Source organism: Porites lutea, chromosome 8 (genome assembly GCF_958299795.1).
Source record: "Porites lutea chromosome 8, jaPorLute2.1, whole genome shotgun sequence".
NCBI classification, from domain to species: Eukaryota; Metazoa; Cnidaria; class Anthozoa; order Scleractinia; family Poritidae; genus Porites; species Porites lutea.
Genome location: NC_133208.1, coordinates 845566 through 865735, shown reverse-complemented (window position 1 = coordinate 865735; position 20170 = coordinate 845566). Strand labels below are relative to the sequence as shown.

The 20170-nt window shown below is 41.0% G+C and overlaps 1 protein-coding gene across 1 annotated transcript; it reads right to left on the bottom strand.

Moving 5' to 3' along the window:
* Positions 1-1364: 1364 nt before the first annotated feature.
* On the bottom strand, positions 1365-20149 carry LOC140946958 (uncharacterized). The gene is made up of 19 exons (XM_073396044.1): positions 20035-20149; positions 18785-18895; positions 16760-17038; positions 15544-15822; positions 13872-14201; positions 13255-13364; positions 12146-12228; positions 11544-11686; positions 9062-9373; positions 8404-8540; positions 7510-7735; positions 6588-6698; positions 5544-5734; positions 5192-5314; positions 4322-4392; positions 3728-3768; positions 3171-3267; positions 2615-2714; positions 1365-1856 (listed from the first exon to the last, which is right to left on the bottom strand). Exons 2-19 carry the CDS (start codon positions 18870-18872, stop codon positions 1647-1649), a joined length of 2931 nt encoding a protein of 976 aa, XP_073252145.1. The 5' UTR covers positions 18873-18895; positions 20035-20149; the 3' UTR covers positions 1365-1646.
* Between the last annotated feature and the right edge of the window lie 21 nt (positions 20150-20170).

The window sequence follows — 20170 nt, the reverse complement described above, 5'->3', positions numbered from 1 at the left end:
TCATTATAACCGGTCAATAGCTCCTTACTTCTGGAACTTTCCTAAGAAAGGCGTTCCGATCCTCAAAATTATAACAGTTCTTTACGTAGGTCGGCACCTCCGCCAGGTTTGAGCGTCCACTCTCGTTGTTGTTGTCGTTGTTTTGTTTTAATTGGTATTTTTTAATTTAGTTCTCCTAAGCAAAACTGTGTGATTGGGTGCTTTTAAAACAGATGTACAGTAAAATGAGGCATACACGCGAATTAATTAAGTAACTTCAATTCTGTCTCGTTTTGTTTTAATCACACATTTTCAGCCCAACTATATTCCTTACATTGTGTATATTTGACTAAAGTATTTTAGGTCATGCGCTAAATTTCTAGGGAATCACTTCAGGTGCAATATCTTGTTTTCAAGACTACTGCGTCCTTTATTTTTACAGTAATGGACTTGATAGTTTTTAAATAAACAGTCCTTAGGACTGGAGGTTTAATGTGACACGTAAACCAGCCCATCGAAGCCCAAATGAGGCAACAGATGAAGACTAACTTTAACCTAAAGACTTACGTAATTACAAAAATTAATGCACTTTCTTCAATACGATGTATTTTAAAGTCCTGCAAAGAAGTCAATTTAATCATTGAAAGCACATCATATTGTCTTATAATATTCAACTTGAAAGCAATATTAAAAAAAATGGTCGGCGTTATTTTCAGACAAAAGGACCTTCAAAAGATAAGAAAAAATATTAATGGACACGCAAGAAATATAAAGCTAAATCCAAATGAAAGCAAAACAGCCTCCTATCTATTCGCCGCATTGGACAAATGAACAAAAAAGGGTGTATTAAGAACTGGGTCATGTGACCTCGCTACTCACATTTGGTAGAGAATCCAGTGATACAATGTAACTTATTATTAAATGAAAAATGTGGCCAAAAATAACATCTAGCTAGGTAAGTAAAGTTTTTAGGGCAACTTGATATCGTTATACCAATTGCAAAGAAGCAGTCTCCAATGTCGCCCAGTATTGATATTGATCAGCTTCGAATGTAAATGAAATAATTTCAGTATTGCCTCTCTGTTACTATTATCACCAGTCCATCTCTACCAACTCACAACAACCGACTTTTCTAGAAGGAAGCATGCATGATTCATCTTACTCTCTACCTATACTAGCTGGTACTTTCACCAAAAATGTTTTGCTAGTAATAAAGTCAATTGAATACTGGAACGAAGGCCAAGTATCGGGGGCGGATCCAGGATTTTTTTTGGGAGGGGGTGTACTCGTCTCTTGCTCTACTTCAACACCAATAAACCACATAGTTTTTCTTTTTTTTTGCAGAATACCAGTTGTATTAGAAAACCGCAGGTCATCTCGGGGGGGGGGGGGGGGGGTGCGCACCCCCTGCACCCTTCCCCTAGATCCGCCCCTGACTATGACTTCACGGTGCGAATTAAATTAACTTAATTAACAGTCACTTTATAGTGCTGCAGGTGTACGAAGGGACATTTGTCACCATTAGAATGCACACTGCTAAATTAGAAAACCATTCAGAGTACACTACGCGAAGTTCAAAGTTTGTTATAACTACCTAATTAATAATAAAGAATAACCCAAACCTCAGCATAATTAATAAAAACTACTTGTTAAATGACTGATGTAAATTAGAACCCAGTATCCTCTCCTCCTCTCGGAACGTCCTTTTCAAGACTTCGCTGTGCAACCTGGCCTTTGGCTGGTAATGCCTCTGGATCGTGGATGCGCAGTTCTGACGGCCAAAAATAGTCTTCAGGAATTCTATCAAACTGAACTTCATCATAGTGTTGGTCCTCTTCGGTCTCGGTCGGATCTTCGCTTAGTATCTCGAGGTAATCCTAAAAAAGGATAAAAATCAATTGGATGACTAACTGATTGCCAAGACTGTTCAGCTGACTTATCGACTGCTAATTTGATTAGTTGAGCGTCAGAGTGAAGGGCAAGCGTTAGAAACTTTAGCTTCTCCTTTTTCCTACGGCAGCCAATGTACCTTATAAACTCAGTTGATACAACCAAATCTTTTAACTGGCTAAATGCATGACTGACTGACTGATTGGCTTACTGACTAACTGTCTGACTGACTGACTGTGTGACTGGCTGGCTGAACGACTGACTGACTGACTGACTAACTAACTAACTGACTTACTGACTAAATGAATGGCTGACCGACTGGCTTACTGACTAGCTGACTGACTGACTAACTAACTGGCTGACCGCCGACTGACTGACTGACTGACGGATTGACTAAATGAATGACTGACTCAATGACTGACTGACTGACTGACTGACTGACCGACTAAATGAATGAATGACCTACTGACTGGCTTAACGACAGCCTAACTGACTGACTGACTCACTGAGTGGCTGACTCACTCAGTGACTAACTTACTGGCTGACTGACTGATTGACTGACTAGCTGACTTACTGTCTCACTGACTCTCTGACTAACTGACTAGCTTAACGCTTGACAGACTGACTGACTTGCTGGCTGAATGACTGGCTATAGCTGACTAATCGATCGCATGTTCGAGTAGCGGAAGTGCTGAACGGCTAACTGACTTCCTGACTATGAATTCAAGTTATTAAATGCCCTTACGGCCTCGGCAGACAGCAAACTGTCCATTGCACGAGCAAGCTCTTGAAACGTCGGTCTTTCTTTTGGGTTCGGATGCCAGCACTTGACCATCATATCATAGCTGAAACAATTTAAGACAAATTTAATACTGATTAGAGTGCACTAAAAACAACTACAATCCTAAATAAACAACGGCCGTAACCCGAGATGAAGGCTTAGACTTAAGGTACGTATCATCATCGTCAAAGTCGAACTAGATCGGCCTTCCAGATAAGTTTAATTCTGTCTTGTCTTTCAGGTGGTATTATTGTTCTTTGACTTTCTACAACAAACATGCCAGTTCACGTAAATTATCGCTTGTCTGCACATTCCTGGTTTCCCTCTCCCATACGAAAGATACCAAAACAACATCCCGGATGTCAGCCTCTCTTTCTATATATCCTCCTAACCACCACTTCAAAGCTTTCTGCAGGGCAAACGGGTACAGTTAGTACTCCATGATAGAATACAGATTCCACTTTTTGCCGTGGGCTGGAAGAGATAAATCCTCTTTGGATTGTATTCAATGTTTACTTACATTTCGTCACTGCATCCTTCAGGTTTTGGAAGTCGCTCTCCTGTTTTCAATAACTTTACAATCTCCTGCCCTCCAAGGGCAGCGTAAGGAACTTTGCCTGGCAATAAAAAAAGAAAAAGAAGTAGAAATTTCCATGTTATACATGTATCGTTTAGTAATTAGTGTAAATCTTTTCACTATCGCCATTGTTCGTAATACAAATGGTTATGAGGTGGAAAATTGAACATAGGAAGCAAAAACAAAAACACTCAAGATTATGTGTTCAATGTAGCAAGTAGGCTAGGTGGTAATATATGAGCGATTACCGAAAAACAACTCAAGTAAGTCATCATTGAAATCCGGGGATAACTAATCTGACGGCAGGTCCCTTATAAGGTGGGGGAGGACAGGGGGTGGGAGCACGGGAGAATAGGAGACGGGAGGAGTACAGGAGGCGGGAGGTTTGAGCCCCCTGTGCCCACCCCACCGCCACCCCCCACTCCACAGCCTTTTACTCATGGGATTAATCCATGTGATTTTTACCGTTATAGTAAGCAAAGAGAGAAGGCATTTCCTACCTCCAGTTTCTATTTCCCAAAGAACGACGCCAAAGGACCATCTGCAGTGAAATGATAACTAATTAGCGACAGGATTGTTGTAACAATGTGTACAGATGAATAATGGACGTTTCTTATCCCGTTTACAACAGGTGCAGTTCCTACTTTATCACGCTTCAAAGATCTGGTTGCACCTCGGTTTTAGAAACCTCATAAAACACTCCCACTCGTTGGTAAAGAGTTACGAGTAATTAACTATACCGAAACCACCATGACCTCGTAATTGCATCTACTTCCTTTCTGACTAACAAAAGTTGAATGACTTTCTCATTCGACAATCTCGTTATTACGAGCAAATTTCCGTGTCCCAAAGATGGTCGATTGACTCCTTAAGTCCCAATATCCAGATGAAAATTCTCCACAGTGGTCTCCATACATTTCTTTGAAGAATTAGACGAGAGAGAGTTTGATGAGAGATCAAAGCATTTTCTCTTCAATGATCATTTCATTAATTCTCATAAACTTTTCTCTTGATGAAGTGTTTATATTATTAAGAGAATATTGACATTGGCCACTCTTGAGACTTAATGGGGTTTAACCGTAGCTGTCACTTACACGTCACTTTCTGAAGTATAGGAATAATCCTGCAACGACTCCAGCGCCATCCATCTGACGGGCAGTTTTCCCTACAAGGAGGTTATATTTCGATGAATTCAAGAGAGGAGTGTACGAATTTTAGCGGGAGATATAGTTAACAATTATTCCTCGAGCTCGAATAGGCTCTGAGTCAATAGCCCGTGAGGCCGAAGGCCGAATGGGCTATTGACTCAGAGGCCATGAGGACGAGAGGAATAATTGTTTTAGTAAAATCCAACTAGTTGGTCAAAAATATCCAGACAAAACAACTTTAGCTAGCAAAACTCGATTCAGCCGCCATTTTTTCGGTTTTCAAAGCCGGCGCTTTTCGCTACTAGTGGGCTAACATGATAGCCTAGTAGAAGTTGAACCAATTAGAACGCAGCATTGATAATAGACCACTAGTTGGATTTTACTGATTCTATTTATTCTGTCGCTTGTGCGAAAATAGGCTGCGAAACATTCGCTGGATAGAGAATGCCTACAAAGCAAGCGTTATTTTCCCCTCCTTCCCCTCTCCTCCTCCATTTTAAACTCGTGGTCCTCTCCCCTGGAATAATTTTTTTATTCACGCGAACTCTCTGTCAGTTTCAACGTCCAAGATTGCGGGAGAAGATTAGTTCTATTCCTAAGAATAGCATTGTCACTCGTGCTGCAAAATACGCCTTCTTTACAGGCTAGATGGAGAACAACAAGGGACATTTGGGCCCGCGAGAATAAGCCCCTTAAGATTCTGCACCTCCTACTTTGAGCCTGTCACTTGGGGAAAAGCCGCTGTAATTTATCCCCAGGTTTTGCATTTACTTGTAAAAGAAGTAGAAGTTAAAAAAAAATGAAACACAGTCATACCCCAGATGTAGTCTCGTATGCTCCACTTTCGTAAATATCACGAGCAAGTCCAAAGTCCGACACCATAGGAATATAGTTCTTTCCTAATAGGACATTCCGGCAGGCCAAATCACGATGCACACACTGCAAAGAAAAAACAGTAAGTGTATTACAGTAGGAATGCTAGCCTCTCACGCAGACGTTCTTAGGGGTTCGTCGTGTGGCAGGAACGCGTGACGAACCCCTAAGAACGTCTGCGTGGGAGGCTATAGGAATGCAAGCTTCAGCGGACTTCCCCCCTGGCTCCCCGATTCCGACCCTTGGTCACTAAGCAATCATCGGCAAAATGTGCCATACTGTATTACAAACATACCTTGACTTTAGCCAGGTGGGTCATCCCTTTGGCGATGCCATCCGCTAATCGTATTATTTCCAAGTTGGATAGTGCCTTTGACTCAACGGACTCCTCCCCTGTGTTGATATAGTCTGGCTGACTTTGGCGCTTCCGGACGTAGTCTAACAGACAACCGTTTTCAGCGAACTTCACGATGACCCAAAGAGGACCTGTAGTAAGGAAAGAGGACAGAGAATCTGCCCTGGGTACCAGAAGTTTTTTCTCGCGCGCGGCGGGAATTTTCGGTGTTGGCCGAAGGCCGACACATGTTCGGCCGTAGGCCGAAGTTACGAGCGGCGAAGCCGAGAGAAAAAACGCGTGGGACACTATAAAGACTTGACAGAAACCGGAAACCGTGCAAGAAAAGTCTCTGGCACCCAGGGTGCAGAGAATCATAAACGGTCGGAGATTAAGCAACCACAGAAGTGATCGCAACAATGTCAGAAAAATCTATTGGCCTTGTTTTACAAAGATAAATTTTCGTTCCTGTTTCTTACTTGGATCTGGTGTCTAAAATTTATCTCCTGGGCCCAGTTGTTCGAAGGCCATTTAGCGCTAATTTTAATCAGGGTTTCTTTTTCTTTTGTTAAAAAACGTTTTTTTTCGGACAGTTTTCCCTATTCTTTTTGGAGCGCCTATCATCAAATTATAGAAGAAAAGAATTAAACTGACTTTGCTTCAAAATCCGCCCTAACCCTGGGTTGTCTTAACCTGGCCTTAAACAACCCGGCCCAGGTTAAATTGCCTAAACCTAAGCAAGTTGGAAAAGTCGTGATGAATTGTGAAAGAACGCAAATTCACTTTCTCTTTGCTGTTGAGGCCGTGATGGTTGTTGAAATTTTCTGTCTTATTTATTCAGATTTTTGATTTCCACTTCTAAGGTCACAAGTGCTCTTCGACGCCAGTTATGAGTCTGACTTTGATTTTGTCTGTAGCATCAAAAAACGCCTTTGAAGAGTTTAAAACTGAGGTAAGGCGGAAGAAAGTAAAAATCCTTTAATTTACCAAACAATTCGAACTTACCGTCTTCTGAGCATGCTCCAATCAAACTGACAACATTTGGATGGTTGCCGACAGATGCCATTATGTTGAGTTCGTTGTACAAGTCTCTTAACTCAGTAACCGTACCGTGCTCTAGAAAAGGATTAAATGAAGCCAAAAATGTTTCCAGCGAACTCGCACTTCCTAGTATAAGCTATATAGCTATGTGGAGCGCAAATAGGCTCCTTTTTGCTCTGAAATTAGAAAAACGTTTAACAGCTATCGCAGACCAACATCAGAACAAAAATGATATACACAAAATTCACAAAAAAAACTAATTTCACTTTTTGGTGTGAGTTTTTATTCGCCCGATGTAAAGGACTCCGGAACCGGGACATTCTTGTTTGTGGAAACTGGAATCCGGGAAGTTTTAAGTGGATTCCGGAAACCTACAATCGGCGACAAAATGAGTTGAGACACTTCGCCCTAAATGGACTTTTTGATGTTTTCCGGACTTCAAAAGGGGAAAAGATAGCGTTTCCTCCCCCATCCCCTCCATGTAATGTTATGCCACTGTTCGAGCTACCTTTAGAAAACAAGAAACATCCCAACTTTGAATGGAGGGGACAGGGGAGGGGTGTGGATTCTTATGCTTCAGAAGTTACCCTATTTGAGTACAATGTCTCAACAATTTTGTCGCCGATTGTAGGCTTTGGAATCCGGAACACACTTGAGCTCAAGGAATCCGGAATCCCACTAACGATTAAAGTTCCACGGACAAAGAAACTGGATTCCAGTAGCTGGAATCCAAAATTCACGGCGTGGAATCCAGAATCCGAAACTGTCTTGGCTTCCTTTCCATGGAGCGATTTTATCTTACGGAAAGGAAACTCCAGACAAACATGATAATTTGTCTAAGGGTGGTACTAAATATTATAGTCCTAATGATGTATTTTTTACTTACTCTTCAACATCTTGACTGCGCATTCAATGACTTTATTATTGCGCATCAGATATCCTTTCCTCACAACACCAAAGGCACCCGACCCCAACTCGTCCGCGATTTTAAGATACGCACGTGGCACTTCCGGCCATTGCCGCTTAAAATCCGTTTCAGGTAGGGCGACAGCAAGTCGATTTCCGGTGTAATCGTATTGATCATGATTTCTTCTTCTATCCCTTGTTTCTAACTAAAAAAAGGCCGAAAATAGTTCTTTATGATGTTATATTAACATTTCGCTTCAATTAAGCGAACTTGATATTTTTATATTAGCTTATATCGCGGCACTGATATAGTTGACGAGAGAGAGGAGAAATTCCCGAATAAACTATCAGAGCTGGTAGAAATCTTATAGACTTTTGCCATTTTATGTCACAAATATAGTATATGTGTTGCTTCTGATGACATTTATCAAGACGTACTGATACAAGATGAAGGAGGTCGCGCCCTATGCGTCACTGGGCGTTGAGAGGACCAATAATGATGACGATGACTGTAACGAGACCCGAACCTTCCGTCTTCTCATTAGATATCAGCTAATAGCCAGCTAGTAAGTAAAATTAGGGAGCGTGTAGTTCTACGCTTAAGTTCTCCTAAACACAAGTTATACGGCGGGCCCTTAATCCACTCAGAAAAGACCAAGACTCAAGGTTCATAGAGGTCACGTGCCCAGCATGCCTGTAGGATCAGTGATGCCTAAAGCGTACCGTATGATTTTCTCCACTTACGACATGATGTGCGAATCAAATTGAAGTCACTTTAATAATAATAATAATAATAATAATAATAATAATAATAATAATAAAGGTCTTTATTAAACACTCTAAACAATAGACGTGTTTAGTTACAATGATATACCTCGTCCATAGTCAGCCTTCTTTCAGGCGGTTCATGCCTGGGTCTTTTTCTGTACTTGATGAATACAAACACACCAACAATTACTCCAATCACAATCACTGGGACTACAATTCCAAGGACAATGGCGAGAGTGGGATCTGCAGAAACAAAAGGTTAAACGGAGGAAAATAAACGTAAAAAAGGAAACATAAAAAATGGAAAAAGTAGAGAAAAATAAAAATGTAGATAAATACAGTATGGTGTATCATCAGTAGCCCGTCAACCCCGAATGGCCCTAGGAAGTAGCAGAGTTACTACTGGTGATTACCACAGCGCGTTAGACTGAACATCTATTTATAGATTTTTGGAATCGCTGTGTTCACATGCGTCCGCACAACAGCGGGTCTTCTTCATACGGTTTCCTCGAGCAAATTCAGATGTTCCTAAACTCCAAAGCAAAATTTAACAACTTTACATTTGATGAACTTTTTAACTGAGTTTGCCATATACTTCGCTGAGCTCATTCAACATTGCATTCGTTCTGATTGGCTGAGAGTTTCTTTGGCATGATAATCTATAAATAGCCTAAACACACGGCAGGCCCTACATGAGAAATGGACGTCTCGTGATGATGGGCTCTTTGTTGTGGTACTTATATTGTATTTTTCATATCACGCACCTTTTTCCGTTTTAAATTCCTGCGGAGCTGATGCAGCTTCCTTAAGAGCGTTCTTTCGATGAGAAACAACTCGAACCAGGTAAGCTGTATCTGGCTCCAGTCCGGTAAGCTTCCATTCATTAACATCTACTTTAACTGCCTTTTCAGTCACAAAATCCCCACTGTTGTCAAGTACAAGTTTCCTCTGCACGGTGTATTCACTGATCTCATATACGTCTGCGTAAGGCGGTGTTTCCCACTTAACAACAGCACTTGTTGCTCCTATAAGGCTCTCGTCCACTTTGAAGTTCTTAGGGGGTGGAGGTGGAACATCTAGAAAAGTCACCAACAGAAAATGAGGGGCAGCAGTTTGACTGCGGTATTGTTAGGCGTGAACACGCGTGCGCATATAGTGTTCAATTGTTATAGCCCGTGCGTTGTAGACTTGTTCGCGTCCTTCATTTATTTACTGGAGATAAAAACCCATACTTTTTTTCGATTCTCTTAAGTTAAAAGCGAGACCAACAACAGTTTTCTTCTAAAATATCCATATCCGTTTTAAGAGGGTCTCAATGGGGTTAACCGATAGGCGTAAAACGGCCAAAAATTTAGTCGATAGCCGTAAAAATTGAAAAATTTTAACCGTTAGCCGTAAATAGGGTAAGAAAGAGTTAACCGTAAAAGAAATTGTTCCCTAGATTTGTTAGTTTTAAGGAAGGTGCTAAACTCACTTATGGTTGCGTTTTTTATTTCCCGGCTACTTTGACTGCGTACGCACGTTAGGCCAAGCGCCTAGCTTTTAGGTGTTGACCTAGACCTGAGCTCCATTTCCGCCGCCGCTCTCTCGGGACACTAATTTTTTGCATAGCGAAAATCTGGCTTCTTGCTGGGGATTGATATTTGAGATTTTCAGGAGGTCGTGCCCTCCCTCGAAATACTAGCAACACGCAGAGATGTCACTGTTTGTAAAACACGTCGCCGATAATAACTGTGAATTCTATGTCACAATTCCCTGTTTTTCTCTGACGCTACGGCGTCTTCCCACGCAATCTCGGTCAAGGCATTTCGGTGACGTATCTGATAAAAAAAACTCGCTGGGACCACGTGACCCGAAACGCATCAGCCGCACGGAATAATGAGGCCTCCGGACAAGGCAACGGGACAGTCGTTCTTTACAGTCCTTCGCTATCACTGAAAACACTGGACACGGGAATTGTTTTACATTGGCCGTTTTCACACTAGAGCTAGAAATGGATTATCCAACTGAGACTAGCCTGTGTACAGTAACCCCCTCCCCCACAGACACTCCTTCTCCCTTCCTCCTTCTGAAGGGAGGTGGCAGCTGTACACAGGCTATCTGAAATGGTTAATCCATCTTCAATTAAATTGTCCGTCAAAATTGACGGAGAAAGCCAGGAGGATTGTTCTGATTCAAAATTAAAACCATTCCATTTCCAAATAAAGACGTATTACCTATCTGACGCGAATTATCAAACGGATAACCAGTCTCACCCGAATAATCTGCCTCTAGTGTGAAAACGGCCATTTCTGTTTTAAATGAATGTCGTGCCCCGGCCTTGAGTTGAGCGTTTAGGTGTCTGCTTTTTTTTGCTTTTTCACAAAGATTATTTTTAAATTGACTATTGACATTTGTACGTGCGTAAAATAATATTACAAGTGGAATACTTTATAAAGAGTATGACCTATCAAATGTTAAAATTTTTCAAAAGAATGGCTTATTTCATCCCGAGATGATCTTAAGACCTACCTTTATTTTGCTTCAAAGATACAAAAAATACAGGTTAATTAATATTTAACTCCTTGAAACAAAAGAAATTAATTTTTAACTTTGTTGTTAACCGTAATTGGAAAAAATTTAACCGATAGCCGTAAAAGAGCCAAGATTTTAGCCGATAACCGTAAAAGCTACCACCCCATTGAGACCCTCTTTTAATATATATAGCTTTAGCCAAGCCTAAAAGCGAAGCTTCCCTGTATACATGTATGTTACAGGCCAAAATTTAATTCAGGTTAAAAATTTTTAACCTAGGCTGATTCTTACTCTTCTTTTGCTCCTAGCCCTAATTCATGAATAATTAGGGCTAGGAGACAAAGGAAATTGAGAATCAACCTAGGTTAAAAAATTTTAACCTGAATTTGATTTTGCCCTGTAACAGGAGCCCATTACGGGCTCCTGCCTTTAACATATATACTGATAATAAAAGCTATAAACCTTAAGCCAACGAAATACTGACTCAACTTTAGGAGCTCAATATGTACTATAACATATAAAAAAACTTTGAAAATGACTTTGCTTAAGGACGAATGAGAAGCACTGAGTTGGAAATAACTGTAGCCGGTGTAAAGACACCCCCTACCCCGCCCCCCAGGATTTTCCGTGAGGGGAGGGGGATCTGTACACAGGCTAAAATAACTGAAGACTATCACTCCTTGGTAGAAATTAGCAGCTACAGTGTATAAAACATAATGATGCACAACTTACCTTTGATAATTACACTTAATACACTCAGATTACCGATTGTTTTTAAATCTAGCATCTTCAAGATCGCCTCTTGTGTTTTATCAGCAGCGTTCCCCTCTTTTACAGCGGCAGTGAGAGAGAGGTGCAAAAATAAAGTTTTTGCACTAAAAACCAAAAGGAACCAAGTTAACAACAATTAGGCACTATCATAGTCTTGACAAGCCATCTGCTGTCTTTTGCCTCAAAAGGACACGCTTCATAGTGAACGTTCTGGCTAATTTCGCCTAATTTTGTATTACTGACCTTCAAAACGGTACCACGTCTCAGAGATGACATTTTCCCTGATCATTTTGAAAATAGCAAGATGCCTACTCATAGTTTTTGTTCCCAGGCTTTTTTACCCTTTCATCCTTAAAAGGCAGATTTCCGTTAACGTTGTCAGACGTTTTCGCTTTCGAGAGCACTTTCCAAAGCCTCCGCACTTGGTCTCCTCAGTGCGTTTAAAAACCTTAACCCGCAAGGAAAGACGACGCGTGGAGGACCTTTTCTCGCATTTTCCGGTTTCCCGCGCGCTCGCGTATTTTTTCACAAGGAGTTATTTGAAGTCAAATATCGGTTCATACCTCGTATCAACTTTTGCGGTGCCAAGCTCTCCCTCCTGGTTACCAATTTGTTCATCGAGAAGATCACCAAATATTTCTTCATACTTTAAAGACAACATGTATAAAATTAAAAACAGTTATATGTCCAAGATAACATGCAGTAATTATCGTTGTCGTTGTTGTTATATAAAATTAATATATAGATTTGGCCAGGGCTAAAAGCGAAGCTCTGGTTAATTATACTTATAAACAAAAAAAATTAAATCGTGTAATGCTAAACGCAGACGACAATGAAAATGGCTTCAAGACTAATAGATCTAATTAGCAAAAAAACAAATTGCACGTAAAGCACACTTTTTCTTCTAATTAGCAAAAAGCAAATTTGCACGTGCAGCACCCTTTGTTGTCTTTCCCTTGCCGTTGTTTTGCACGACTACAACGCTGTTTTGTACGACTAAAACGTCAAACTTCCTAGTTACACATTATTTTTATGAAGGAATTGTCGTATGACTGTGTTTACCCAATATTTTGTTTCCTGTGTTCATGTTCGCTTTTATTTTTCACTGCCGCTCATTTTCACCTTGCTGGCCGCTCCTTGCTGGGCGCTAGCATTTCTCATTTTCTCACCGCCGCTTTGAATTTCCATGTTTTTCTTCCTACGAAATTCGTCTCCTTTGTTTTCAATAACTCACTCTAGCTCTTCCTCTGTTATCCACGTTAGTGTAAACATAAAAAATAACGCAGAAAAAGACACGACTTTGTTGTTTTTTGTTTCTAAAAGCCCGGGCGGCCATGTGATTTCCTTCCAAATAACACCTTGAGTTGCATTTGGGTTGCCATACCCGTTGATTGAGATATTTTACATTGGTATGCCTGTGGTGCGGACGGACGGTCCCTCGCTCGCTCGGTGTGGGTTGATTACCACATTTCCTTAGCTATGGGGCTCCATGATCCGAGTCCGACTCCGAGTCCTTAGGCCCTTAAATGGTTTGGCACCCTTTTTTGAATCAGCCTAGTTCCTAGTTTTCCCGTGCATCGTTGTCTGCACGACGTTTGGGAAGATTTTGGCGAAAGCACCGTTCTCGGGAAGTGTTATTTTGTCTAAAAAAATGATTTTTTTGTACCCTTACCTTTGAGTTAAGTTGTTGCCCAATAAATAAATCAATTTTTTTTTTGTTTAAGTTTTCTTCGACAACATCCGTATATAGTATTGTCAGGTCGAAATTAACAGTGGCATAATCTACAAGCGAAACATACAAATGAAATATTATAAAACAACAACGTGAACAAGGATACTTACTGACTGCCTGACGAAAAATAAACCTTTGAGCCCACTTTAGTCAGATTTTAAACAGTATAAAAAACATATTTGACATGAAACTCTAATCTGAAAAAACGACTGACTGGCCTAGCTGGTTGACGGTCGTGACGGTCCAACTGACAGACTGTCTGACTGACTACTGACCGAACGACTGACTGACTGGCTGACGGACAGACTGACTCACTGACTGAGACACTGACCGACCAACAGAATAATTGACCAGGTCTTACTGGTTACTGTAGGAGAATGGCTAACTGACAGTTTATTCTCATTGGATGGCTTGCCTAACCAACATCTGATCTCCCTGGTCTAACTGAATGGATGGATGGATAGATGTACGGACGGACGGACGGATGCACCCGTTTCAATTATCCCTAACTAACAAATACCACTAAAAGTACTGAAAAAATTGTTTCACACTCCTACCTCCCACTAACACCAAACTGACGTTCCCGTAAGCCGATCCCAAATGATTTATCGCTGTACACTGAAATCGTCCTGAGCTATCAGCAGCAATTACTTCGGAAATATGAAGAGTCCCATTGTCATAAACTGTGAGCTGCTGTGGAAATGGTTTTCCATCAGCTGGAGTAGCGATTATAAATTTCGAAGTTGTAACATTTTCAGTTAATGTTGCATGAGTTACTGTCCAGTAAAAAGTCGGTGTAGGAAATCCTGAGATGGCGCAGGGTAGAAAGGCGGCTTTTCGAGCCATGACGTAGATCGTCTTCGTCTGAGGCATGATAAATGGTGGAGCTGCGTAAAAAAATGAAAACTCAGTGCAAATTCAATAGAACAAAACAACGACCAAAACATAAAAAGGGAGCTTTAGTAACGACGACGGCGACGGAAACGAGAACATCAAAAAAACAATAGGTTTGATCAGCAAAACAATAACTCTGCACGTGCATCACGCTTTTTTGTACATTTCTTTGCCGTTACTGCACCACTATGACGTGAAATTCCCTAAAGCGACTTTTTGTGAAGGACATGACACAAGACTACAAATTTCTTTTTCTCTCTCTAAACATGGGCGGTGGGGTCACCAAGAAATCAGTTCCAGGAAATTTCACCTACATTTGAGGATTTGATTTAACGCGCGTCGGAATAATCGAAACAAAGTTTGAAAAAAAAAAACGGCAAAGTCCTTTAAATGGTGACGTTAGGGACTCAAAGATCCAACGACACGACAGCAACGAGAATGTCGCTTAAAAAGTGAATTTGCGTTCTTTCAGTCTTTATAGCGGTTATTCCTACCCACGTACTTTGTCAAATGTAGCTGGACCCTCCTGAAGCTGAATTTCAAGCGACCATATCCAAGCTCAAAAAGAGGAATAGGATTTCGTCGTTGCTTCTTAACGTCCTTTATAAAACGAGAAATAAGGCATTTTCACGTCGCAGTCGTGCATAAGCGGGAAAGAAATGTACAAAAAAGGTGTGATGCACGTGCAAAGTTGTTGTTTTGCTTATTAAACCTATTGTTCTTTTGACGTTCTTGTTGCCGTCCGCGTCGTTGGATCTTAAAGTCCCTAATATTTTCACCGCTGCGGTTGACGTCGTCGTTGCTAAAGCTCCCTAACAACAGAAAAGGACGCACTTTAACTGATTGTAACTGACACGGATTCAAAAAACCAGTCAATATAACCGCACCAGCTAATTATCCCACACGTCTTTACCATAATTTTTCAAATAAATAATACACCCTGTAACTCAGCAAGGTGATCTCTCCTTGATAAAGACTTTTGAAATTAACATCAACCATTTAATTATTTTTCCGTCAGTAGAGATCAGCACTTTCATTTTAAGTATTAAGGTATACTTCGCAAGATCTGTAAGTACACTGACACTGTGTACTCAGTGTGAAACATCTGTTACTGTATATCTTCTATTCGTCGTCGCTGTTACTCTCCCATGATCACAAGACATCGATCCCGGATCTAAGAGAAGGTTTCTTCCCGCAACGCTCCCTTTTTCGTCGCCCGTTAAAATTTCTTTCTAAATCTCCGCGTCGTCTCCCGTTAAATTTCACGCCAGCACGCGGAACACGCTAGTACCACAGTAATTTCTTTACTTTCCTTTCCTCTTTCTTAGTACTTACCACAGCGTGTCAAAACCTCAATAGAGCTATAGTTGCCAGGCCCAGCTGTGAAATTAACAGCCACTTTGACGGTGTAGTTAAAACATTGGTTTAGGGAAGGAACTTTCACGGATGGTCTGAGATCATCGGCAAGATAATCCACTCCAACGCGCCTCACTTCCATGTTATCTTTCAGGATCATGACGTCATATCCATGAATGTTATTTTGAGGCGGAAGCGGATCCCAACTTATCCCAAGAGTGCTAGCGTTATCGAATTTGGCTGATAATCCAAAGATGTCTAAAGAAGAGGAAAGAGCATACACTCAGTCAGCCTAGAGAGACCTCTGGATTAGGGCAACTTCATTTAAAGACCGTGGCAAATAATTTTATTTCAGTGTTATTTCATTGCTTTTCATTAGCCCGTCACCAATTCCTCCTTTATTTATAATTTACATTAAACGGTCGTGTGACAGATCACATGACTTACGGAAACGTTTATTATGCTTAATAACAAATAAATAAATAAATAAATAAATAACACTTACACTCCAGAAGTACACTTTCAATATAGTGAACAGCACTATTCACCCCATGTTACCCTGCGAGCAGAGGCCCTTCGACTTATCTATGAAGATCAAAAGGCCTCTGATCGCAGGGTTTATTAATACCCCATGTAAGTAGATCCGGGAAAATTTTGCTTGTGGAATCCGGAATGAAACTCAAGGAATTCGAAATCTCAATAACGAATGGAAGCCAGAATCCAAGTTCCACTGACAAAGACTGGATTCCACTACCTTAAATCCGGAATCCACGGTAAGGAATCCAGATTCCAGGACTGTCTTGAATTCCCTTACATCGGGCGACGATTTGTGGGCTTAATGAAATTAACATCAACCATTTAATTATTTTTCCGTCAGTAGAGATCAGCACTTTCATTTTAAGTATTAAGGTATACTTCGCAAGATCTGTAAGTACACTGACACTGTGTACTCAGTGTGAAACATCTGTTACTGTATATCTTCTATTCGTCGTCGCTGTTACTCTCCCATGATCACAAGACATCGATCCCGGATCTAAGAGAAGGTTTCTTCCCGCAAACGCTCCCTTTTTCGTCGCCCGTTAAAATTTCTTTCTAAATCTCCGCGTCGTCTCCCGTTAAATTTCACGCCAGCACGCGGAGCACGCTAGTACCACAGTAATTTCTTTACTTTCCTTTCCTCTTTCTTAGTACTTACCACAGCGTGTCAAAACCTCAATAGAGCTATAGTTGCCAGGCCCAGCTGTGAAATTAACAGCCACTTTGACGGTGTAGTTAAAACATTGGTTTAGGGAAGGAACTTTCACGGATGGTCTGAGATCATCGGCAAGATAATCCACTCCAACGCGCCTCACTTCCATGTTATCTTTCAGGATCATGACGTCATATCCATGAATGTTATTTTGAGGCGGAAGCGGATCCCAACTTATCCCAAGAGTGCTAGCGTTATCGAATTTGGCTGATAATCCAAAGATGTCTAAAGAAGAGGAAAGAGCATACACTCAGTCAGCCTAGAGAGACCTCTGGATTAGGGCAACTTCATTTAAAGACCGTGGCAAATAATTCTATTTCAGTGTTATTTCACTGTTTTTCATTAGCCCGTCACCAATTCCTCCTTTATTTACAATTTACATTAAACGGTCGTGTGACAGATCACATGACTTACGGAAACGTTTATTAGCTTAATAATAAATAAATAAATAAATAAATAAATAAATAAATAACACTTATACTCCAGAAGTACACTTTCAATATAGTGAACAGCACTATTTACCCCATGTTACCCTGCGAGCAGAGGCCCTTCGACTTATCTATGAAGATCAAAAGGCCTCTGATCGCAGGGTTTCTTAATACCCCACGTAAGCAGATCCGGGAAAAGTTTGCTTGCGGAATCCGGAATGCAACTCAAGGAATTCGAAATCTCAATCACGAATGGAAGCCAGAATCCAAGTTCCACTGACAAAGACCAGAATCCAGTACCTGGAATCCGGAATCCACGGTATGGAATCCAGAATCCAGTACTGTGATGGATTCCCTTAGAAGAAGAAAGAAGAACCTTTATTAATTTATACCGCTCAGGGTAGCTCCTTCAGACGCAAAAAGCTGTCTGTTATGAATGGGAGCCCTGAGCAACAACGCAAAAAAAACACTAGACATATAAACATTACACTAATACAGGTAATAATATAAATAGAAAACTATTTTCAATTAAAAGATTAAAAGATGTAAAACACGAAATATCATTAAGATAATTCGTTAAAAAGAGTGCAACCATAATAATAGAAGGATCTTTTTGCAATTTCAGTTCTCACAGCGGGCGGATGTAAGAGGTTGCTTTGTCTAGTAGCGCGTGCATGGATTGTATTTTACGTTTAAAATATTGTTTAAAATACTGGGGACAATGACCTTGCAGGCATTTCTTAACGAGTTTAAAAACAGATTGACGTCGGCGCTCCTCCAAGGTGGGCCATTTCAGAACGTCCAATGCCTGCTTGCTGCGCACAGTACAAGCCACTATCCTAGCAGCCCGGTTTTGGAGGGCTTCAAGGTCTTGTTTACGACATTCCCCGCAACAGCCCCACACACTTACACAGTATTCTAAAATTGGCCTAATTAGACTACAGTACACTACATTTGCACTCTCTCTAGTGAGGCTTCTGCGAAGCCTGCCGAGCATTCCTACGCGTTTTCCCGCCTTCGAAATTAGGTACTTTATTTGCTCGTTCCAGCTAAGGCGGTCATCAAAAACTATACCTAGATAAGTGAAGTGAAAAACCCGCTTAATTACATTGTTATTTAAAGTAATAGAAAAAGAGTTACATCGGGCGATACATTGAAACACTGAAACAAAAACATCTTTGTTCCAGAAATGATGGAAGATTTGTGGGTTGAAATGGAGTGTAAATCGCGTACATATTTTTCACACAGTTACAAACCTGACGTTTACACAAATATTCCATTTTTCAGATGCGATATCTGACGTTATTTAAAAATTTAGTGAAAAAATAACGTGTTAGCAGATTCTGTCGACTTTTGGAAAATCTAGGTAACAACCAGAGCTACGATCAACCTGGTCTTCTAGTGGTGGCCGTCTTTAGAGTCGTCCGCAACGTTGCGTGACGACACTAAAAGCGGAAACCTACGGGATCACGATTAACCAGCCCCAAATATAAGTTTGAGACGGTACCGGGCGTTGACTCTAGCACTCGGCGTTAAAACTCACCTTGCGCATTTATCATTAGAGAATCAAAACTCAGGGAACATAGGCCGATTACAAGCCAGCAGAGCCCCACAGGATGATGAGCCCTCATGTTTTATCACTTCGTCCTGAAAACTGCAATTGATCAGAAAATTTCCTCGATTATGACGGTTACACGTACCCTGCTGGGTACCAAAGGTTCTCTAGCGTGCGACGGAAATTTTCGGTGTTGACCGAAGGCCGACACATCTTCGGCCGTAGGCCGAAGCCACGAGCGGCGAAGCCGCGAGAAAAACTTTAGCGCGGGTCACTATAAAGACTTGACAGAAACCGGAAACCGCGCTAGAAAAGTCTCTGGCACCCAGGGTAGGTTACACGCGTTCTACGGTTTGCAACAATTGACATGGGTATTGTCCCTCAACCCACTCAGGCAGACATCAGAGGGCCGTGGGAACACAAAACGAATAGAGGAACGGGGACGAGGAACGAGGAAGGGCAAGCTCTTAAAACATAATAAGTCCCAGTTCACAAATCCTCCCCCCCCCGCCCCCTCCCCCGACCCGCCAAGGTCCTTGAGTGTTCGACTACTCGCGTATGTGTACGCAAATCAACCCAAAGACCAATGCAATCTGGAAAATTCTTTTCTTTTGATTACCATTGTGCTCATTGACGAAAACATACATGGCATTCTTACACACTTAGTTACGCATCCTGTTCAATGGAATCCTTTGAAAAGAATGAAAACTATTAGCCAATTATCATATATTAAATTGAATCGTAGTCTATTAGAGTTTACATTCAAGGGCCGAAAATGTTTCTATGATCGAAGTAATTGAGGATAAGTATATTCGATATCTTTTGCATTACTGCAGATTGACAGAGAAGCAGTCGATTATCTCTTTTTGACGTCTACGTGACAATGTCTCAGCTGATGCAAATACGGACACTGACGGTGTAGTATTGAAGCATTACGAATAAATACAGTACTTGATAATCTGCAGAAACAAGAGACAGGGGACAGAAAACAGTTATGAAAGCAAGATACAGTATAACATGAAAATCGTTTAAAATCGTGGATTTCACATTAAATGATAGTTTTAACGCTCGACAAACGCCAGCTATAGCCTGAGTTTGATTGTGACTGTCTGTCTCTCAACAAATGCTTTGGTATACGACGTTTATGATCGAGTATTGTCTTAGGGAATCCTGGCTCAAGATCTCACCCATATTTCAAAAAAGTGCCTTAATCTCTTAACATAGAAAAAAATACTTACCAACTAGCAGAGAATACATTTTCCGGTTCGTGTATTTATCATTTTAGCTCTGTGGGTTATAAATATAGAACACACAACTGATCGCTCATTTGCTTCCTGTTGATTTCGCTGATGCGGTCACGTCAGGATCATTGCT